Source organism: Schistocerca serialis, unplaced genomic scaffold, assembly GCF_023864345.2.
Source record: "Schistocerca serialis cubense isolate TAMUIC-IGC-003099 unplaced genomic scaffold, iqSchSeri2.2 HiC_scaffold_1420, whole genome shotgun sequence".
In the NCBI taxonomy this organism is placed as follows: Eukaryota; Metazoa; Arthropoda; class Insecta; order Orthoptera; family Acrididae; genus Schistocerca; species Schistocerca serialis.
In genome coordinates this window covers 4688643-4713029 of record NW_026047648.1, presented here as the reverse complement: position 1 = coordinate 4713029, position 24387 = coordinate 4688643, and the positions used below count along the sequence as shown (strand labels likewise).

Below are 24387 nucleotides of genomic sequence, written 5' to 3'. Positions count from 1 at the left end.
TAGTGTGACGAAGCACATTTTACACTCACTGTCGCAGTGAACACACTCGAGTGTCGCATCTGGGAATCGTCATCGACAACAAATGTTGACGAAGTCCTCCCGCACGATAAACGAGTCGACCGTGCCGTACGGCTTCGAGGCACGGTTCACAATCGCTCCAAATTTTTTTCCTCCTTTTCTTTCTTCACGTCAGTTGCCTTTGGCGATGGGTAAGCAAATTGACACCTACCCACCTAACCCAGATCTCGGGTCGTACTACAAGTCAATTTATCACAAGAACCAGGTATTTTGCTTTCACATCAGTTGTCTTTGCCAGCACGTAACCAAACTCTCATCTACCGACATAACCTAGACATCGAGCTTTACTACAGATTGGTTTGCATCACAACCACACTTTCACGTTAGTTCGCTTCACCAACTTACAATCGTACTGCCATCTAATAACCCAGTCTAGACCTCAGGCTACATTGCAGATCACTTCCATCACAAACTAGATTATGCCTAAGACACAAAGTTAATAACGTTTCAATATAGATGCTGGAAATCTGCTGCATATATATATCAGTAAAATAAACACTTTTAATGGACAAAAGCAGAAACTGAAAAAATATTTTGTTAGTACTATCGAGGTTGACACATTTCCTACGAATTCATTAACACTATTCGAACATAACCAGAAAGGAATATCTTGCAAAAATTATGTCTAATTAGCACGTCAGTAGTGCTAATACTTATCAAATTACGAGCTGTCTATTAACTAGGCACTAACTGGCAGATCCAGTACCACACAGACACACATTACAGACATGAGCTTAATAACGAGGACAGGCGGTGTCGGTACCTACGGGTGCTCGAAGCTGAGGTTACGAGCTAACGAGAACTTACGGTGCGCGGATAGCCCCGTTTAGGCGTTTTGCACTACTCTGTTAAGAACGTTTTTATAATTTACTCTTTCGTTTTCTGAGCGTGTCTTTTTTCTGCAGTTCCACTACACACGAAATTAAATGAATGTAAAGACTACTACACTGACATCAAAAAGTTTCAGACCCAAACTCGGAAAAGAAATCGGAGGCCCGCGCGTACCACCTCCGTCAGCTCCCGGCCCCGTCGACCGCACACTCACCTGGTTGACGTCGAAGGAGGCGAGGTGCGCGAGGTCGCGGGCAGAGGACCCGCCCCCGCCGCCGCGCGCCTTCTCCTTGGGCAGGTAGTAGAGGCCGGAGGCGCGCAGCACGAAGTGGTGCCGCTTCCAGCCCTTCTTCGACTCCGACTTGAGGAACAGCGGGCCCTCCACCTCCGGCACGCCCGCTCCGCCCGAGAAGAATTCCTGCGCAGAGAAAACGGCCCCGTCACTCGCTCCGTCCGGCCGTCACGCCGAGAGCCACTTCCCGTTCCGGTGCGCCCGACGCACCGTCGCCCGGTACGTACCTCGAGCAGCAGGGTGCGGGAGTGGTCGTCGAAGTCCGACTGCGCGCAGCCGCGCTGCCCGGGCGGCAGCAGGAACAGCTCCGGGCCGGTGAAGAGCGCCACCTTCTCGGGCCGCTCCACGAACAGCAGCTTGTTCTTCGAGTCGCGGGTCCACATCAGCAGGTTCTCCACCAGCAGCTCGTGATCCTCGTAGGCACGCTCTGTCCACAGAGAGGAGCCGACACTCAGAACGCGCCCTCCTCGAATTTCACTTTTTCACTTCGAGACCTACACGTCACACGACAGCGCGAAATGCAACCCCGGCCGTAGCGGGGCCTGCCTACCCCGTAGCACGAGCGACTCCGTACGAGTACACCCTTTACGGGTGAGCTCTAGCTTCCCACGACTCTGGCGACAGATGGTAGTCGGTCGTACTACGGCCGAGTAAACCCACCAGTTCAGTTCCGTCCCGTTCCGTGCCGGTGTAACCTAATTTTGCGAAATTACGTCCGGAAAGTTAAAGTGAGCAGTATTTATAATGTAGTCCGTTACAGACAGTGAACGAGTTCAGATATATACAACATTGGAGAACAGAAAAGGATATCCCCACCCCTCTTCATCGCAAAGTGTCGAGACGTCCTCCTCGATCGACGATCGGTACGAGGCACCCGCGGGGCCCCTAAATTAGGACAGACGTACGGAGACACTCTGCGTGCCGACGAATTGTCCAAATTTCAGCCCGAATCCCCCTCCTAACTCTCCACGTCGTCTGTACCGTTCTATCCGTCCAGTTTTTTTCTGGCACAGTCTATAACTTACGTACGAGGACTATCCGGTAAGTCAGTTGCGTCAATTTACAAAAAGGATACGAATACACTAATAATTTCTTTATTAAGCTGCACACAACTTCCAGCACCGACATTCAGCTACACAGTGCGAACGAAAACACAGAAATACTGCGAACGAAAATGCGGACGGCTAGCCGAGCCTACGGGTCGCGCCACACCGTCCAGCCACAAGTGACAGCCGTGCGACATTATCGATACGTCGCAAGCGTCAGTTGCAATCAGGAGAGTATCCCACATAGCCGCGAATGTGTTACGTCAGAGTGAATTCGAACGTGGGCAAATTGTCTGTGCTCGTACAGTGCAGTGCTTTCGCGACCGAGGGAGTCCAGTGTTTTTTGTACTGGAAGGTACTGTGTCAGAGACTTCAGCTGCTCACAGTGAGAGTGGAAAAACTTTTGCTGCAACTCGTGAAGCTACGAAAGAGTGTCGACCGGTCGTGACCGACAGTCACCGGAGAGGACGGTGACAGAAAATGAGACGATGACATTCGCAGAAGTCACTGCAGTGCCGAACGTCCTGCTCACAAACGACCCCGTCGTCACCGAAACGGCACGGAGGGAGCACGGCAATCTGGAATTCCAGTGATGCAAAAGATCAAACAGGAAAACGTGGTGTCAAAGTCGTAAAACACGACTACGGAGCAACAGAAAAATGTCATTCGGTCAGACGGTTCATTTCACACAGTCTACGACTTCGGGTCAAGTTTACGTCACGAGAACGAAATGTGGCTGGGGCCGGTGACGATTCGGCCAGCCGTGCCGCGGTATTCCGAGGGCCTCGAGGTTACTCTGTAAGGTCGAACTACTGCCACCGTCGCCCCGAGCGCGGTCCGTCCCGTGGCACAACGTTTGTTCTCTGACGGTGATGCCGTGTTCTGCGATGACAGCGCCCCGGTTCATACAGCTCGCATAATCAGAGACCAGTTTTACGAGTACGAGGTCGAACTGTCCTCCCCTGGCCACCGCAGTCTGCGGATCCGAGTACTATTCAGCTGATCTGAGTACTATTGATCGATCTTTAGTGGTCTGTATTGGAGGGCTGGGTGTGTGACTGCAGTCTACCTCCACGGTCATTACCCAAACTTGCGACCCTTTTGCAGGAAGTAAAGCATGAGATTTCACTGAAAACCAAACATGACCTGTACGTATCCATTCTGGGACAACTGAAAGGTGTTTTGAATGCGAACTGTTTTGCTGCACTACTAGGCATGCTAATGTGTCACATTTTTGGTGTTTCTGGTTTTCTGTGCAACCCCCCCTCCTCCCCGCCCCCCTCTCTCCCCAATGCCCCACTGTTTTTCGATAACTGCCCATTAGATTAATGCACTCGTCCTATCGAAGAATGAGTTTCTCGAAGCCCTTGTCGTGTAATTCTGCCACCTGTGAACCGAGCAACACTTTCACACTCTCTTCTAACTTGTCGTCACCTCCAAATCACTGTGACATCACTATTTTTTCACCTTCAGAAACAGGTGAAAATCACTGGGTGACAAAGCAGTTCTTTACAGAGAACGATCGATTGGGCCCCAGTCGAAACTGTTCGGCGACGTTCGTGTGCACGGGGCAGTACGTACCGTTGTGTTACCGTACACAAAAACGTGCCAGAATTCGACTCGCACATCTTTCGCTCTGGACGGTTCCTCTGAACGTGTAGTTCACAGTAAATTTCAGACTTCATTGTACCGCCTCTTCCCATAAAATCAGCAGAAGTATTTCCTTTCTGTCCCAAAAGACAGCAGTTACCGGTTCTCACGTGGAAAAAATTTTGCGGCACTTCAGAGGCTGGTGTGTCTGGACGGTAAGGACTGACCCCCCACCCTCCCCACACCTCACAAATGGTCGTTTTCCCGTCCACGTTGCCATTTTCGACCCCCCACTTCACGGCTTGTCACTACGTGACTGTGTAATTCTTCCCCTTCTGCAGAAAAATTAACGTGGTTCGCAATCCCCTACTTTTGCATACACCGTTCAGAAGCTTCGTGACGCACTGTGGACAAAATTTGTGATAACTGACCTTATCGGCCACAAATCTGTAGAACTGTTGTCTGCGATATCAGAGAGGAAACTAGCTGACGATTCTGTAATTGTGAAACGCTGAACTGTGCCAGTCGTGTCATTAACCTTCACCTGCAGTAATTATCTCGTTCCACTTTCATCCCCACCAGGGACGTCTGTCCGATGTTTCCAAAACAAATGGCACCATTTCTTTCAGAAGTCGTGATGTTCTCTGTGTGCACTGCACAACGAGCGCCTACAGGTTTCACATTTTTTCGCACGTCGCTCCCGGATGGCGAGATTTTCGAATATGGCAGCCGATTCCATTTACAGTGACGGCGCAGACGACAGCCTGCAGCTTTTGCACAAGTGGGCACCGCAGCTATCCCAAACCACTAAGCTAAAAGTATTCTCTCGACGAAAGAGAAGCTACCGACATCGGCCGCAAACGGGTACCGAAATAAATCCGACAGCGACGAGTGAAAATTTGTGCGGAGCCGAGACTCCGACATGAATTTCCCACTTTACGCGACCTATCACCTCCGCAACTTCTGCTATCAGGCCGTGCTTCCCGTCCTACCCAAATTCACGACTTCTCGCAGATTACGTACGTATCCCTCCCGTCTACCGGCCCCGTCGCTCACGGCCTCACCCGATCTGTACTGAAGGTATCACTGTTTACCATACATACATTTACACCCGAGGTATCTTCAACCGAGTCAGTGTAGATGAATCGCGTCAGTTCCCACATCCTGCCTCTAGAAAAATCTTCTCACACTCAAACACAAATTTTACTCTAGTTGCAGACAGATCAAGTACAGAGGGAAGTGATGACATTGGGGAGGGCATACGGCCACCAATTGCCAGCAACATTGCTTCAACCTGTGCAACTGTGCAGACCCATGAAGTAAACAGGAGAAGAGGAAGAGCCACCAATAAAATCAGAACAAACAACCGTAAATGTCTCATCCTTCCTCATCGACACAATACTGGCCGATGCAAAATGATTATTTGATAGCGAAAAACGTGGACTTACAATGCTCCATTCCCCGTACTCACTCGATCAATTTATTACTGAACTTTTTGTTTCTTTATATCAAACAGGAGGGTATAAGATGAACATCAACAAAAGCAAAACAAGGATAATGGAATGTAGTCTAATTAAGTCGGGTGATGCCGAGGAAATTAGATTAGGAAATAAGATGCTTAAAGTAGTAAAGGAGTTTTGCTATTTGCGGAGCAAAATAACTGATGATGGTCGAAGTAGAGACGATATAAAATGTAGACAGGCAATGGCAAGGAAAGCGTTTCTGAAGAAGAGAAATTTGTTAACATCGAGTATAGATTAAGTGTCAGGAAGTCTTTTCTGAAAGTATTTGTATGGTGTGTAGCCATGTATGGAAGTGAAACGTCGATGATAAATAATTTGCACAAGAAGAGAACGGAAGCTTTCGAAATGTGGTGCTACAGAAGAATGCTGAAGATTAGATGGGTAGATCACATAACTAATGAGGAGGTATTGAATAGGATTGGGGAGAAGAGGAGTTTGTGGCACAACTTGACAAGAAGAAGGGATCGGTTGGTAGGACATGTTCTGAGGCATCAAGGGATCACCAATTTAGTATTGGAGGGCAGCGTGGAGGGTAAAAATCGTAGAGGGAGACCAAGAGATGAATACACTAAGCAGATTCAGAAGGATGTAGGTTGCAGTAGGTACTGGGAGATGAAGCTTGCACAGGATAGGGTAGCATGGAGAGCTGCATCAAACCACTCTCAGGACCGAAGACAACAACAACAACAACATATCACACAAAAAATTCGGCTAGTGCAGTTTTCACCATATTGCAAGAAGCTAGTAATCCCTTTCGCTACTGCGGCTCAGTTCTAGAATGTGCCTCGCCGGTCCACCTACCCATGTGCAGCTCGGGCAGGTGCTCGACGACGGCCCAGCCCGGGTCCATGGTGGTGTGGTTCTTGTCGGCGAGCAGCCGCGCCACGTGGCCCGCCGTCATCGACTCGTCCACCAGCAAGCTCTTGGAGCTGCCGTCGCCGCCAAACGCCTTGATGAAGAGCTTCTTCACGCTCGCCTCCCGCATCTTCTCCAGTGCGATCTTTATCTTCTCCGCCTTGGCACGGCTCGCCACGTCCATCTGCGACACCGAATCGGTCAGTACCGCTCCCCACCCGAGATGCGGCTGCCGCGAGAGAGGTCAGAGTGCAGTTTTTTGTTAATAAAATGAAGTGGTCCGACAAAAATTAAGTCGGTCGCTCGACCGTTTTAAATATTTTAATTTTGTGTACGTGATTACCTTATAATTGAGAAGTTCAAAACAGTTCTTTAAAAAAATTTTACCTTTCACATTTACTGACTGGTGGCCATTTTTGTTTGTAAGCGCGTGACAATGTTTCAGTTTAGAGACGTTAGCAAAAATACTAATATCTCTGCACTGGGTTAAGTTACAACATTGCAATTGGCACGATTGTTTATAGAAAAGTGTCCTCTACAACATTGTCTATTAGAGAAAATACCCTAATTTCAAAAATAACCAGTCAAAATGACCTCCAAAGTTTGGTATCCAAATTTTCAAAAATCCACTTTTTAGGCCCAAAAATAACAAACAAGGAGTGAGTTATGAGAGTATTTTTTTCCTATAGTTAGATGTCATATAGAGCAAGAACACTAACAAATGTTTCCTTGATTTTTTATGAATTTTTGAAATTTGAAAATTTTGATTTTTTGTAAAGTTTGGTGTTAGTTATCTCAGGTGGGACTGAATATAAAAATATGATTTTTGCAGAGTTTGTACACCTATGTGATAGCAACATACTGTAGAAATTTCAACACTGATATCTGACTGTGAACGAAGATATGAATTTTTGAAAATGAGGAGATAATTCACATTACTCTACAACCGATCTTACGGCAGTTGCCTACTCGTGTGTGATATTGGCGGGATATAATCAATTATTATTGAACTGAGGTACTGAATTATATACAAAAAGTGGAAACATCACTGAAATTAACATTTATATTATTTTTACATAGGCTGCTTAAAAGAAATATTTTCAATTAACATCCTTCGAGATGCGACTGTTCCTAAATTTGGTGGTGAATGTTAAGAACACACATTTCTTCAGACAGCTTCTGCGATATACAATAAGACCCACCAGTCGCTGTTGTAAGTTCGAGCACTGAAAGTTTCCTTAAAACATTTGTCATTGGTATCCAGACTTTGTCACTAGCAGACTTTCAACCTCTGCAAGCCACCACTGTCCATCAGACACACATGCCACTATGTCATTCAACATTAAAGAAAGAGATTTAAATTTACTGACACAATGACCCTCATAAATTTCGGTTTCTGATATTACACAGCATCGAACTAAGTTTTCTGCAGTGCCAAGGAATTTGTGGAAATGCCTTGTTCCTTTTATTGCTCTACAGTTTTCAAATCTGGTTTGAAGTGTCATTTTCATACGCAGAACCACTTCTTTCGTTCTCAATCAGAAAATAGGTAACGCCTTTAATATTATCCTTGAGAAAGACATACGTGTCCTGTATTGTGAGAATTTGGTCTGTGGTTGGTCTTTGTAGGCTGGCTTTACTTCACATTTTGTTGTACCTCCTACTCTATCACACTCCATCACAAGCTGCAAAAAAGTGCCATTCGGCCTCCAACCCAAAGTATACTTTGTGGCTGCACATATTTGAAAAATTCTTTTTGTTCTTATACTGACTACCACTTCCATCTGAAAAGTATATCAGCTTCTCAACCCTGGGAAAATTTTCTTTTATTTTACTAAAAACTTTTGAAACACATCTACAGCCAAAGTGTTGTGCTCCAAGTAGTCGCTTAGAATGCAAATTGAAGAACTGCAAACTTCATCTTTCTCATTTTTAACGTAGAGAATAAATGGATGCACTATTCCCTGGTCAATGACCCAGTGGTACCCTTGTGTTGCAACCTGAATCACAAATGTAAAATTTTCTGCAAAATCAGCTAGCACTATGCATTCAGTTTCATGAAGTTGTGCTTTTTTTGTCCTTCAAATACTTACTTTGGATTTTAGAAACATAGCGGTGACTTTTGAGTCTTTGTAAGTTGTAATTAAAGATTCCAAGTGCTCTTCCTGAGATTTAACCACTGTTATCATTTCTTCCCTGTGAGTTGTGACCCACTGTTTGAAGGTAATACTGTCTGGCATTTCCTCATCATATTCGGAAACAATTCGATAACTGTTTCCTTACCAGAGCATTTACTACACAAACTCATCATGCAGTCATTACTGTTAGTGTCACAACCATTAAATCTAGTAACTCGTTGTAGTTAAGATCACCGGGTTTTGCACCCGCAATCATCAGTTTGACATTTTTATGATATAAATAAACACATACGGAGTGTGTCCCTGAGGATCCAGGCAAAATACACCACTTAGGGCGGAGGTCACAAAATTTTAACCTTCCAATTTTGCATTCAGGATGAGAATTTTGGAAAGCTACAGGAAGTTCATTTAAATTTGACAGTACTACTAGTTCTGCTTTGTTACTGTAACTCCATTTATAACAACTCGTTTGCTATCTTCGCAACCTGGCCACATTCTACTGCTTTCGTCATCTTAATAAAACTGCTGGATCTCTTTAATTGCTTCTTCACTTATACCTACTCCTTTCTTCTTTCATAAAACTGGAAGAATGCCTCGCTCTTTCACTAATTTTCGGGTCAGTTTAACCAAACGATGAGAAACGTTGAATTTGTGAACTATTTTTTTCTCTTGAGCACGAGTCAGGGAGTAAACTTAAAATTTTAACTTTTTCCTCTTTAGATATCACTGAACATTTAATTTTTAATTTCTCTATTAAGCTCAAATATTCAATGTCATATGATGCTGGTGGTAGGTTTTCTTCTTCTTCTTTAGAAATAATGTCGGTATCTGTATTATTAAAGCACGATTCCAAGTCTTTTCTAATTTTGTCTCAAATTTGTTGTCCCTATTTTCAATAGTTGCTTTTCTTTTTCTGCTACTTAATTTTATTATTTTCGAAGCAGGAGATATGTCTAACTTAGATCGAGAAAAATCCAATATGTTCACAGCTTCCTCATTAGGAATATAAATGTCATTTACAAGGTTACACGATTCTGGTTCTGGAATCACAACAAATATTTTTGAGTAACAATTTGGGCACAAGGAATTTCCAGGAATCGCATTATGTTTCACTTGGGAAGCTGTTTCACTCTCACAAAACAAGGACAAATGTTCAAGTTTTACTTCCCTCAAACCTTTAGTAATAGGCTTTTTATGAACTTTAAAAGTGGATCACGGCAGTTTCTTCCAAAAATGTGGTTGTACTTCAGAATATATTTCTTCTCATGATACTCACACACCGGTGCTACAGAAGAACGTACTCAAAATTTAAACAAAGTTTGTCTAACTTCATCAAAGTCAGACATTTTCAAGTTTTTTGAAACTGAACTGTAAACTGTTTCGTGGCACACTTCACTGTTCATCCATGTTATTGCATTCCAGTTAATCTCTCAAAACTAATTACAAATTACACACAGAACAAAGCACATAACACATTTTACACTCTCGATGAAGTAAGTACATCCACTCTAACAGAGGTTTCAGAACACACTGACTACAACAATGTGGTTTAGGCCTGTCCCACCCCTCAATTAAAGCGACCAAGACTTATACAAATAATTTTAAGAACAGTTATTATTATTATGTTCTTTAAGTTTGTTTTTGGGTTTTCAGAAATACTATGGGAAGAAAGTTTATTTATGTTGCAGATAACGTGGAAGACGTCGCCCGACGATCACCACGGAAGTTCGACGTAGCGGCAAGTGGGCGAGGAATAAAACGAATGCCGCAAACTACTGCGAGCCGAGGAAGAGCCCGGGCCGCAAGGGTGTCCAGCTTCCTATGTCGGCGTCGGACGACGTCAAAGGAAGAGATATTTTCCTTTCTCTTTGTAAACAGATTGATCGAGTTTCGAAAGGTTCGTGTAAAACGTATAGGCGGGTGACACATTAGGTGGGACCCGATGCCTGTAATACTTCCAGTTATTAAAAAGTTGTTAAAATGTAAAACCAATAGTTCATCATCGATATAGATAAAAAGTAGTAAAGATAAAGGAAAGGAAGAGTTGCGGCATCAGAACGAAAAGTGATACATCACTCAGCATCGAAGGAGGACGTAGACTGCGGGCATTACGTGGTGAAAACAAATCAACTGATAAAATAGTAAGACTGTAATTAAGCATAAAGCCACGTAACACTGCAGATGCCACACCCAGCAATAATGTACTTCTTTATTGACAATTAACCTAAACGTAAATGGGCATTTTTATTACCATAGAACAAAAGTGAAAGCTCCCATTGTATTATTAAAAATAAATGAACTAAATGAATATTTGGAGATAGTGTTAACTAAATGTATGTCACAATTAAATGTTATTACAATGAAACAATAACCGATTTAAATAGGCAACAGCCATAAGATCAGTTGTAGAGAAATGTGAATTATTTCCTCATTTTCAAAAATTCATACCTTTGTTCAGAGTCAGATATCAATGTTGAACTTTTTACAATATGTTGCTCTCATGTAGGTGTACAAACTTTTCAACAATCATATTTTTATATGCAGTCCCACGCGAGATAACTAACGCCAAACTTTACAAAAAAAAAAAAATAAAATAAAATAAAATAAAAAAAGAAAAATAATGAAAATCTTCGAATTTGAAAAATTCATAAAAAATTAAGGAAACATTTTTAAGTGTTCTTTCTCTATATGAGGCTAGTAGTATATGATATCTAACTATAGGTAAAAAGTAGACACTCATAAATCACTTCTTGTTTGTTATTTTTGGGCCTAAAAAGTGGATTTTTCAAAATTTGGATACCAAATTTTGGAGCTCATTTTGACTGGTTATTTTTTAATTTAGTGTATTTTGAGTAATAGACAATGTTGTAGAGGACACTTTTCTAAAAGCAATCATGTCAATTGCAATGATGTAACTTAAACCAGTGCAGAGATATTCAAATTTTCGCTAATGTCTACAGACTGAAAAATTGTCATGTGCCAACAAATAAAAATGGCTGCCATCCACTAAAGGTTCAAGATAAATTATTTTCAAAAACTGTTTTGTACTTCTCAAATATAGGGCATTCACATATAAAACAATTAAAACACTTAAAAATGGTCAACCAAACGTCACTGGACCAAAAGTTACTGTTTTTTGTCACTAATTTTTCAGTTTTGTGTTACCTCTGCCTCATTTCACATACAGTGCTGACCACTAGAAAGAAAGTGCAATTGGGTAACCCTGCTAAGTAAACAAATGCATTACACATACTCTTAAAAAAAGAAAAAAACTGGAACTGTTACAAAGTCAGCTTAACCACAGTGTCACAAACAGTTCAGACAAAATTGTTGCACTAGCGCCCCACCTGGCGAGAAAGACGGACATCTCCGAGCTTCGTACGTGTCGTAAAGAGTAATGTTTGTTTCTAGTTCTTTTTCTACATAACTTATGGAATCATTTTTGTATCTGTGTGGTCGGAGCTTGAATAAAATGTGGAGTGACACAAATAAAATAAAAGTAAACACTAATGAACAAAATGACATTAGCTGCAACGAACATTTCTGACCTTTTTTTGTCCTTCAATTTTTCCTCGGATTTTCCCTTTGGTGGCTTCCTGCTCCAACTTAACAATAAATAGAGAGCAACCCTCCCCCTTTTTTAAACGAGAAAGGACAGGCATATAATTTTTTTTAATATGCTAGTTTTCCTTCACTTATTTTCCACAATATTTCTGTGGCTACCCATTTTTATGATGGGCACACTTCTTTTAGAGTAATAATTTTGCACAGAATCTAATGATTTTCAGTTTCTTATACTTCACTCAATTCTTTCAAAAATGAACAACTTTAGCTGACACAATTACTTCATCTTCAAAAGACCTCCACGGTGAATACTCAAGTGTGTGCAGGTCTGCTACAGTAAAAATTGTGGCACCACTATCTCCCGTGTCACAAAACAGTCTCAGTGCTTTTGAGATTTTAGTACCATAGGTGCGTGGCAATTTCCTGCATCTATAAAGCATTTTCATTTGAACTGTAGTGAAGACAATTTCACAGTTTCATGTTATTGTGCAGGTAGAAAAAATCTTACTGCAAATCATTGTGACTTATTACCTACTAGCCATTTCATTCTATAAAGAAACCAAAATCTTCACTAAATGCCTCTAGGTTAGAAAAGAATCTCAATCAAACAGTGATGTAATGCAATATTTGATCCCCCTCTCGAAGTCCGTAAGAAAGCTAAAGAATGGCAAATATAGTACCTTCTTTTAGTTATTGCTGAAATTTATTGGACTAATAATTGGCTTTTGTAAAATAATAATAATAATAATAATAATAATCTATTATTATTATTATTATTATTTCCTTCCTTTATCAGACGTTATGTCTGGTTAAAAATGGAAAGTGACGCGGACCCTGATCAAGAGATATATGTTACATTGCATTTAGGAACTTTCGGGTAATTGAACACACATCAATAATTATAGATTTCTGTAGTTGTATATATACGTTTGGATGTAGCTGCATTGCGTTGATGTACTGGTGGATATTGTGTGGTATGACACCTGTAGTTGATAGTATAATTGGTACAATGTCAACTTTATCCTGATGCCACGTGTCCTTGACTTCTTCAGCCAGTTGGATGTATTTTTCAATTTTTTCTCCTGTTTTCTTCTCTATATTTGTTGTATTGGGTATGGATATTTCGATTAGTTGTGTTAATTTCTTCTTTTTATTGGTGAGTATGATGTCAGGTTTGATATGTGGTGTTGTTTTATCTGTTATAATGGTTCTGTTCCAGTATAATTTGTATTCATCATTCTCCAGTACATTTTGTGGTGCATACTTGTATGTGGGAACGTGTTGTTGTATTAGTTTATGTTGTATGGCAGGTTGTTGATGTATTATTTTTGCTACATTGTCATGTCTTCTGGGGTATTCTGTATTTGCTAGTATTGTACATCCGCTTGTGATGTGATCTACTGTTTCTATTTGTTGTTTGCAAAGTCTGCATTTATCTGTTGTGGTATTGGGATCTTTAATAATGTGCTTGCTGTAATATCTGGTGTTTATTGTTTGATCCTGTATTGCAATCACGAATCCTTCTGTCTCACTGTATACATTACCTTGTCTTCACCATGTGCCAGATGCGTATTGATCTATGTGTGGCTGTGTTAGAGGATACGGGTGCTTGCCATGTAGTGTTTTCTTTTTCCAACTTACTTTCTTCGTATCTGTTGATGTTATGTGATCTAGAGGGTTGTAGAGGTGGTTATGAAATTGCAGTGGAGTAGCCAATGTATTCATATGAGTGATTGCTTTGTGTATTTTGCTAGTTTCTGCTCGTTCTAGAAAGAATTTTCTTAAATTGTCTACCTGTCCATAATGTAGGTCTTTTATGTCGATAAATCCCCTTCCTCCTTCCTTTCTGCTTAATGTGAATCTTTCTGTTGCTGAATGTATGTGATGTATTCTATATTTGTGGCATTGTGATCGTGTAAGTGTATTGAGTGCTTCTAGATCTGTGTTACTCCATTTCACTACACCAAATGAGTAGGTCAATATTGGTATAGCATAAGTAATTATAGCTTTTGTCTTGTTTCTTGTTGTCAATTCTGTTTTCAGTATTTTTGTTAGTCTTTGTCTGTATTTTTCTTTTAGTTCTTCTTTAATATTTATATTATCTATTCCTATTTTTTGCCTGTACCCTAGATACGTACAGGCATCTGCTTTTCCATCACTTCTATGCAGTTACTGTGGTTATCCAACATGTAATCTTCTTGTTTAGTGTGTTTTCCCTTGACTATGCTATTTTTCTTACTGTTCCGAAAGCCATATTTATGTCATTGCTGAATACTCCTGTTATCTTTAGTAATTGGTTGAGTTGTTGATTTGTTGCTGCCAGTAGTTTTAGATCATCCATGTATAGCAAATGTGTGATTTTGTTTGGTTATGTTCCAGTAATATTGTATCCATAATTTGTATTATTTAGCATGTTGGATAGTGGGTTCAGAGCAAGGCAGAACCAGAAAGGACTTAATGAGTCTCCTTGGTATATTCCACGTTTAATCTGTATTGGCTGTGATGTGATATTATTTGAATTTGTTTGGATATTAAGTGTGGTTTTCCAATTTTTCATTACTATATTTAGGAACTGTATCAATTTAGGATCCACTTTGTATATTTCCAATATTTGTAGTGACCATGAGTGGGGTACACTGTTAAAAGCTTTTTGGTAATCAATGTATGCATAGTGTAGTGACCTTTGTTTGGTTTTAGCTTGATATGTCACCTCTGCATCTATTATCAGTTGCTCTTTACATCCTCGTGCTCCTTTGCAACAGCCTTTTTGTTCTTCATTTATAATTTTGTTCTGTGTTGTATGTGTCATTAATTTCTGTCACATCATCTGTGTTTTTAGATACATGTTAAATAATTTAGTTAGATGTGAATGTGTTGAGGTGAATTTCTTTAGCCAGAAATTTGCTACTTTATCTTTTCCAGGGGCTTTCCAATTGTGAGTAGAATTAACTGCTTGTGTGACTTCATGTTGAAAAACTATCACTTCAGGCATTTGTGGTATGATCTTGTATGAGTCTGTTTCTGCTTGTGTCCACCGTGCATGCCTGTTATGTTTGGTGGATTGTCTATTTTAATGTGTGTGTTATCTATTGTCTGGTAAAATCTCTTTTGGTTTGTGTTGAATGTTTGGTTTTGTTTCCTTCTATTTTCACTTTTTTTGTATCTTCTAAGTCGTTTGGCCAATGCTTGTAATGTCTGCTTCTTTTCATCTAATTGCTCTATCGCTTCTTGTTGTGAGATTTTACCTAACCTCTTTCATTTTTTGTCTGACATTTCATTTCTTATAAATTGTGTTAGCTGTCCGATGTCTTTTCTCAGTTTTTCTGTTCTGATCTGTAGCCTGTGTTGCCATGCTGGTTTTGTGGGTTTCTTCTGTGTGTTGGTTGGTTCTGATCTCTGCCTAGTGTGTGTATCTAGTGTAGTGAGTGCTCCTACATAAACCAGTAGTTGTAACTCTTCCATAGTTGTATTTTCATTTACTTTGTTGTGTGTGATTGTGTTGATAGTAGTATTTGTTGTTTCGACTTGTGGGTTATTAGGTGGTCTATGCAAGAATGGTCTAATGTCTGTTTTTGTGTCTTTGTATTCTATATATGTCAGCAGAAATTTTTCTTCTATATCTAACATGTGTGTCACTTGGTGTTCTATTTGTGCTTGTTCTGGTGGCTGTCTTAAGATTTTGTTTTCCTCTGATTGTTTAATTGATGCGTGTTGTTCTTTGTTTGTTTGCTCTGGGATGTTTGAGTCCATTACTGTATTTTCTTCTTCTTCTGATTGCACATTATTTTGTTCTAGTATTTGTTGTACTTGTTGTTTGATGTTTTCTAATTCTGACTGGGGTATCCTGTTATTTTTGATTATTACACGGATCTGATCAGCTAGTCATTGTTCTGTTAAAAATTTTAATTCTGGGTATCTGGTAATAAATGTTGTGTATACTTGTGATCTGTATCCAGCTGTGTTGGTTCCTAGGTTTGTTGCTTGGTAATAACAGAACATGAGGTGTCGGTTAACTTCATCTGACCATCTCATCCTGTGTCTTTGTTTTCCTTCTAGGGTGGTTGCAGGAAGCATGTCCTGCAAAACACCTCTATTTGGATTTGAATCGTTTTCCAGTTGGCTAGCAGTGTCGTTACCATTGTGGACGGGCATAGGGTTAAAGCGTCGTCCCCGACCATGACGGCGCTTGTCCGAGGATTCTTTAGTTCTGTCCTGAACCAACTAATCACAGTAAAAGGGGGGTTAGCCCTATTAGTGGTTTGTTCTTTTTGTCGCCTTTTACGACTGGCAGAACATACCGGTGGCCTATTCTTTTCCCGGGCCTCCACGGGGTGTATTATTATTATTATTATTATTATTATTATTGTTGTTGTTGTTGTTGTTAGGCTTTTTAATGCTCCTTTAGTATTCTGTCAAATGTGAAACTTTGAAGTACACTTTCCTGTAACAGTTCGAGATGTGTACACGGAAGTGTTTGACAGGAGTCTACTACGAAAAAACCAAGATGGCACAACACAAAACATAATGGTCTTCTACTAGTGGGTTCCTCAAATTAAATATTAAAATGTTACCATTAAAATACAAAGCTTACTGTCACATGTAAACCAGGCGAGACCCCCTGCTGTACTGTTAAAACATTAATACGTACGAATAGGAACACTTATCTGCCACAAGAGGCGGCTGCACTGCAGCCACTTCCCGTACCCTCAGCTATCGGCGAGGTACCAGTCACGTCAGTCACCAACACCCCCGTATAGCACGCACCGACTACAGTATTACCTAATGTCGTACGTCTCAGTCCTTTCACTTCAAAGCTGTCGAAAATTTGCAAATATAGAAAATGTGAAAATGAACTGCACAAAATTCACAAAGGCCCGAGAGTAAACCTCGCATATTTAAGTCGGCACACTATATACCGCTTACGCGGAGACAGTCGTCGGACACTGTCCGCCAGGGCGAACACTGTCGGATCGCTACGCACCTCGGTACCGACAGATTACACGACAGAAGAATCGCGACGTACGAAGGTGTGGGCGACTGCCGTACGTATTTTAATGACGACTTACAGTACAGTACCGTCACATTACGTACGTCCTCGTGTTCTGACAACTGTATGCTTTTCCTTATTTATCCGAGTTTTAACAGTACCGCACACGCCTCTCGTCACATTTACGAGTGACGTCTCACTCCGTACACACAATAACGGAAGAGCAGTTACGTTTACATAACTGTATTTAGATAAACCTCACCTCTCATTTCATATCGTATTTGTGTTAAAATGTTTTCACAGATGCAGTCAAAATGTCACACCCGACAGTGTACTGACGAATCGAACAGTCCAGGTGGAGCGAGTGTTTCACGTAGTACTGACATGGCAGAGGTGACCCCGAAACGGACACTCCAGTTTCCAGCACGGCATACCGACTGCCGGGAGCGCACGACACGAGCGAGCGCCAGGTTGACGGCCTCAGCCTAGCGGCACCTGCACTCACCTGCGACGTCGGCGAGACGGGCTGCCCCGTCTTCCCGGGATCGGCAGCTCCGGACGCGCCCACCACCCGCCCGCCGCTGCCGCCACTGGACGCCGAACTCTCGCTGGAGAGCATCGATACATTGTCCGAGAAGGCGGAGTCATTGTCGGGGCTGTCCGTCCGCACCACTGCCGACAGAGTGGGAGCGTGACCAAAAATAGATAAAAGAGAGAGTGCAAATATCTTACAACACAGGATGTCTGTTTTAACTCTAAACTACAAAGTATCTCAAAATGGTGCACCGTACAAGAAAAGGGTCATAGGTGGAACGCCGATATTAGTAATGGGGGCATACGTAAGTGCTCCGAGTGGCTACGTGCCGCGTGGGAGGGGTCGACACCATATTCTTAAATCAGAAACCCACTTTCGTTGCACGTTCAGATTCTACACCGACAAAATACGTACAGTTCACTCGAACCGGTGTTTTGCAATCAGTGTGTGTCTTTTTGCAATTGATAACAGATGTGTTTTGTGTTCTAACGTTTCATATTTGTGTTTGAAATTTACTTCAGTGTCGAAAATTTGACTGTACAATAAAGTACGGTCGGGATCGGTGACATTTCCCTTCCCCTCGGCCGACACCGTCGCCGTGCACGACGTCGGCGAGTATCGGTGGCAGGCAGGCGTGTTGCTACCGTTTCCCGGACGTTTTACCTCATTACAGACGTGGCAGTTTGCACTCTGCCGGTGCGAGTGTCACAGCAGTCAGACACGCACACCGAATTCGGTCACCGTCTACATTACCGTACGACCGGCTCATTTTACAGAAATGTCAGTGTCCCGCCGTATCGTTAGTACTGTAGAACCACATTTGGCACATTTGAGTAACCTCTGAATGCAGAGGTTTACATTTCCATCGTAAATGAAACGAACAATCAAACGCATCGATTCTTAATTGGAAAAAGCAGAACACTCGATATTTGTGAATTATGACACCACCCACCACGAGAGGGGAAACAGTGGTCCGAGTATACAGTACGTATTTTTTTAAGAAAGAATATGAATATGGAATAAAATGGGCATCTCATTTCAAAATACAAATTTGATGCCACCCGTGCTGGAGGGAGGGGGGGGGGGGGGGGGGGGGGGGGGTTAGAAGGTAGATGTCCCACTACCAATAATACCTGCCTCCCCCCCACCCCCCCCCCCCTCTCTCTCTCTCTCTCTCTCTCTCTCTCTCTCTCTCTCTCTCTCTCTCTCTCTCTCTCTCTCTCTCCTTCATACGAAAGACGTGTATTTTCGGCGCTCTGTTAAATATGCTTTTGGGTGGAAATTAAAATTATATTACGAAACGAAGTTGTTTCAATAGTGATTCGAAATGGTTATCCCCGAATTTGTAAATTCATCCTGACAGTGACAACGTAAAGAAATTTTCAACAGACGGAGAACAATGAAGACAGGTCATACTACAAGAAAATTAAGAAGACAGCCACGAAGACTATATTACAATTAATACTACGTTTCTAACAGACCTATAAGGTAAATTTCAACTAATTTCTGATGCTATTTCCTTACAGTCACTTTTTGTAGTGTTGCCGACCCGATCTGCCATGCACGGTCAAATTTCAGCACTATCTCAATCAATAATATGAAGTCCGCCTTATCCGTAACTTATTCCATCAAAATTCAAAACCGAATCAGATTTTCTATTTTATATTTTCACAGCAGAACCCCGAGGAAAGGAAACACTACAATTGGCAACCGTGACAGGACTTACAATATCCGTGATGCAAGTGCATTTATTATAAATTTTGGTCATACTATCTAATTTTAATCACTTAATAGCATCAGAAAATGAATTTGGACTGGTTCTCATTCATTTCAATTGTAATGTTACATGCATGAAATTTACAACAATATTGTTTTCCCTGTTATTAATTCGTGTTAATTTTCATTTTCATGCTGAGGAAATTAATTTGTTAAAAAAACATTTGCAACATAAGACTGAAGAACAAAAGAAAACTGGTGAGTACAGAAATTTATATTTTTTCCAGTTTCAAGCAGTCATCTGTACTTCCTTTATTCCAATCCATCTATTTCGAAATTATTTTTCTAAATTGTAGTTAAAATTGATTTACTATTATTGCAAATGATACGTGAAGAGCATATTCACAGTCATTTATTTGTGAGAGGGAAATTTCAGTACCAGTTTAATAATTCAATTTCTAATTAAAAAATCATATAGAAATAGCCATTTCCATAAGAGAAATTTCAGATTTCAACGTATCATATTTTGAAATTTTTTTTTTTTTTTTGCCATTGGAAAATTTTATTTGCAGTTAATTACGAAAAATCACAAGATGGGCGCTAGACACGTAGAAATTGTTTCCGCGGAAAACAAAATTTTGAAAAACAATCGAGACAAATTGCCAGCTTGACAGAAACCACCATTAGTCTTGGAAGGAAATTTACTGACTTATCAGACAAGGTTACGTGACAAGAAAAGGTATTTGTGGAATTCAGTGACGAGACAAAAACTGACTTACAATGATGTAATGAGATATTGTTAACAGTAGTTTTTGAACAACAGAAAACCAGTACCCAAGTTGACGAATTACGACACACACACACACACACACACACACACACACACACACACACACACAAAATTCCGTAAAAACAAATGAAGAACACTTAGACCTGACGATTACAGGCCTTTCAGACAGATTAAATGATGTAACATTGGAGCAGAAATCCTTACAGGAAAAGTTAGAAAAGCTTGAAGACAGAGCAGATGTAGCATCTTTAAAGAATGACAACTCTAGCAGAGAAACTTGTACATGGATGCAAATTATGTGATGATTATTTAGATGAGAAGTTTGAGACAATGACACAGATCATTTTAGATAAGACAAAGGAACAAGTAAAGGGAGAAACACATAATACTCAGAAAGAGGTACATGGTAGTGTAAGGTTAGTGCTGGACGCACGAGAAATTAACAAAGTCATAAATTTGGAAGAACAACTTTCAAAATTTCATAATGTACAGTATTTAACCAATATCGACCTACGCCCATTGATTTGGCAGGTGAACCTCCATAAAAACAGCCATAAATACACCGCATTTCTATGTGAGGGACATAGTTATCAATTTTGTGTTCTACCCTTTGGTCTACGAGTGAGTGCTGGAGTATTTATTGAAGCCTTAGATGCTGTCCTTGGACCGCAATTATCACAAATCACAGTTTATGTTGATGACATTGTCATTGCCACCCCTACTTGGGAAGAACATGTTAATCTTTTGAAGCAACTTCTGACTAAATTTTCTGACGCAGGTGTCACTATCAATTTATCAAAGACGAAATTGGGGAGGAGAGAAATCAAATTCCTTGGTCACATCATATCAACTGAAGGCATTTATCCAGACTCAAGAAAAATTGATGCAATAAAGAATTTTCCATTCCACAGAATCGTAAACAACTCAAAGCCTTTCTTGGTCTATCTCCATTCTTCAGGGAATTTGTACCCTACCACCTTCTTAACAGTCCACATCTTCTATCTTTACTCAAAAGAAATAATATTTGGAAATAGAGTTCTGTCAGACAGATTTTGAAGCGATTAAGAATGCTTTAGTAAATGCACTGTTGTTATGTCATCCTGACATGACGTCAGACTTTTGCCTAGTAACAGATACAAGTTCCTATGGGCTCGGAGCATTTTTATTCCAAATTCATGTAGAAAGTGAACAAACAGTCATCAAACCTATAAGTTTTGCTAGCCGCACGCTCACTGAATGCGAAAAGTCATATTCAGTGACCGAGCGCGAAACACTTGCCATAGTATGGGCTTTTCGCAAGTTTCGCTACTTTCTATGGGGAAAACTTACTAAGCTTTATACTGATCATCAAGCTCTTTCTTTCTTGCTATCGTGCAAGTTATTACATCCACGTCTTGCACGCTGGTGTGCATCACTACAAGAATATGATTTTGATATTATATATATATATAAAAGGAGAATCCAACATTATAGCCGATGCTCTATGTCGTTTGCCACAAGACCTACAAGGATTTTCAGATGTGACAGAACAAACACCAGATTTCAAAATTTTACTCATGTATGACTGTTCATTTGCACCTTACAACAAAAACAAGTGCAGGAAGTTAGCCATATTGCAGGACAATGATCCCAGGTGGATCCAGATAAAGAATAAATTACGTGCAGGAACAGACCCACATCTTGAAAAATATTACACATCACACAAGGAAGTACTATTTCACCGATGAAACCCTGAATCACAGCATTGGTGTGTTTGCTTACCTGAAGCTCATGTTGTTGATTTTATTTTATTTACACATAGAACTTGGGGACACTTTGGTGTAACCAAATGTACAGATAAGATTATACAATACTGCTATTTTCCAAATTTAAGGCGAAGAGTATTGAGGAATATTAGGAAATGCATCATATGCCAGAAAGCCAAATATTCTAATCACACAAGCATGAATGAATTGGATCCAATAATACCTAAGAGGCCATTACAGCTAATTTCTTTAGATATTGCAGGGCCCAATCATCAAGCACGTGGAGGAATAAAATACATCCTTGCTGTGTTAGATGTTTTCACAAAGTATTTAAAATTATATGCTTTACGTTCAGTTTCTTCCAGAGCTATTACCAGACATCTATTAACAGATTATTTTGTAAGAATAGGAAAACCTGAAGTTATGATCACGGATAATTTACCAGTTTAGAATGGAAGACTTTTATTGAAGAACAGAATGTTAAACATATTTTAATTTCAAGAGTTCACGCGGCAGGAAACCCGGTAGAAAGAACATTTCGAGAATTTGGACAGTTTATGAGAACACACACCAGAGAAGCACACAAAATGGGTAGAATACTTAGCACCATTTGAATAGTGAACAATTTAACTCACATTTCTACTGGATACACACCAACCAAATTAATTATGGATAAAACAGAGAGAAATGAATGGGCAGACCCTCTACCTAAATTTACAGCAACAACAAATCCTATTAGTTTAGAAGAAAAGGTAAGACAAGCTTACACAACATTATGTGACAAAACTAAGGAAAGAAAGCAGAAATATGACAGAGGTGTCAGGAAAGCACAAACATTTCAAGTTGATGAGTTAGTTTTACTAAGAACACATCCTAAACCCACAAAACTGAAACATTTAAACAGGAAATGGCAGGTCTTATACTCTGGACCATACCGAATTGCAAATATTCCACACCCTGGCTGTTATTCATTAGATTATCCATTAACACATAAACACAGAGGTCTACATCCACACAGACATTTGAAAAAATACATGCAGTACAATGTTAGCTAATAAGAAGAAGATAATTAATATGATATACAGTTATGATGGGCCTACATTGAAATTATACAGATACTTACTATCTAATGAATGCAGGTAAGTCTAGAAAGCACTGTGAACCATCCAATAGCTAATAAGATATTTGGTTATAAGAGGAGTTGCTATTGAGGCATATACACATTAGAGGAGGCAGACAACTGAAAAGAATTATTTTCTTTAGGAGGCATGTGATAATAGTAATGTTGATAAGAGTGAATGTAATTTTAGTTTAATAAGAGGATAAATAGTAATATGGAGTAATGGAATATAAGACTAGAAAAGGGTATTATTATTATTAATACTGTTGAAGTAAAAAAGTAAGTGATGATGAATAAGAGAGTGTGTGTGTGTGTGTGTCTATATATATATATATATATATATATATATATATATATATATATATATATATATATATATATAATGCTGAGGAATAAGTATGTTATTTTGTGACGAATGAATAATGGATAGGTGAGAATGTTATGAGTAATTGAGAATATGTTGAGAGGAGGGAAACTAGATTTGAATGCTATATCAGATGTACTCATGGAATACAGAATGAAAGTAGTGGAAAGATTATTATTTATTGAAAGATTGGGACTAGTGTAGTAGGGGATACAACCCGTCGGCTTTGGAGAATGACGTCACAAGTCGCCAATCGAGAAGCGATTCTTCTTAGTGTTGTAGCCCCCTTCAGTGGCTGATAAGTGTTTTTTGGCTTTTTAAAAAAAAATCTCACGAGATAGAATAAACAGATCCACTTCATTAAGCAATCAGTAAAAAAACGAAACTGAAACATAACAGAAAAAGCGAAAATGGTAAACTGCTCTCTGGCGACTTGTGACGTCATTGTCCAAAGCCGACGGCTTGTATCCCCTGCTACACTAGACCCGAGAGATTGGTATCCCAGAGATAATAACTTATGTGATGTCTTATATATTCTTATAACTAAAGGTGAAAGTATAGATTTATGTGGAAAGAATTATTTACAGCAGCCACTGTTAAAAATATACCAGAAGATTTAAATCTGTAACACTTTAACACTAATCTAATGGGAACTTGTAATGAAATTTTCGGAGTTATGTAGGCTTGACACTTCAGATTGGAAGAATTATTTAAGAGAACATATTTAGCAGTCCTCTACTGGCATAATTAAAGCTCATTTGCTGTACTGAACTAATACACAATTAAACAGAAAGGAGAATGAGGAGAAAACAAAACGTCAGTTCTCTGTTGTGGCTCGTACTCTTATCCCTCCCTCAGAAAAATTTATACATGTTCATGAAATATTTGACATCATATAATTTGTGATTATCTGACAGTATGGAGAGACATACACACATATTTATTTATGAATAAACTTTTACAGGTACCACAAGGTGGGTACAGAGTGGATATAAAGCATGGAACGCAGCAGCAATTATCTGACAAGAACGAAGAAGATTTATTTATTTATTAAGAAAAACATTATATCTAAAAAAGATGAGACTTACCAAACAAAAGCGCTGGCAGGTCGACAGACACACAAACAAACACACACACATACAAACATGTCTGCTTGTGTCTGTGTATATGCGGATGAATGTGTGTGCGAGTGTATACCTATCCTTTTTCTCCC

General features: G+C 40.1%; 1 protein-coding gene across 6 annotated transcripts in view; it reads right to left on the bottom strand.

Moving 5' to 3' along the window:
* LOC126443008 (amyloid beta A4 precursor protein-binding family B member 1-interacting protein-like) overlaps positions 1-24387 on the bottom strand; it is a 536811-nt gene that overhangs the window by 38764 nt on the left and 473660 nt on the right. For all 6 annotated transcript variants that reach the window (XM_050090859.1, XM_050090857.1, XM_050090858.1 and 3 more), the window contains 4 exons: positions 17410-17576; positions 6162-6399; positions 1429-1628; positions 1124-1327 (listed from right to left, as the gene is read on the bottom strand). In XM_050090859.1, coding sequence (XP_049946816.1) covers positions 1124-1327; positions 1429-1628; positions 6162-6399; positions 17410-17576 — 809 coding nt within the window. The remainder of the gene's footprint in view (positions 1-1123; positions 1328-1428; positions 1629-6161; positions 6400-17409; positions 17577-24387) is intronic.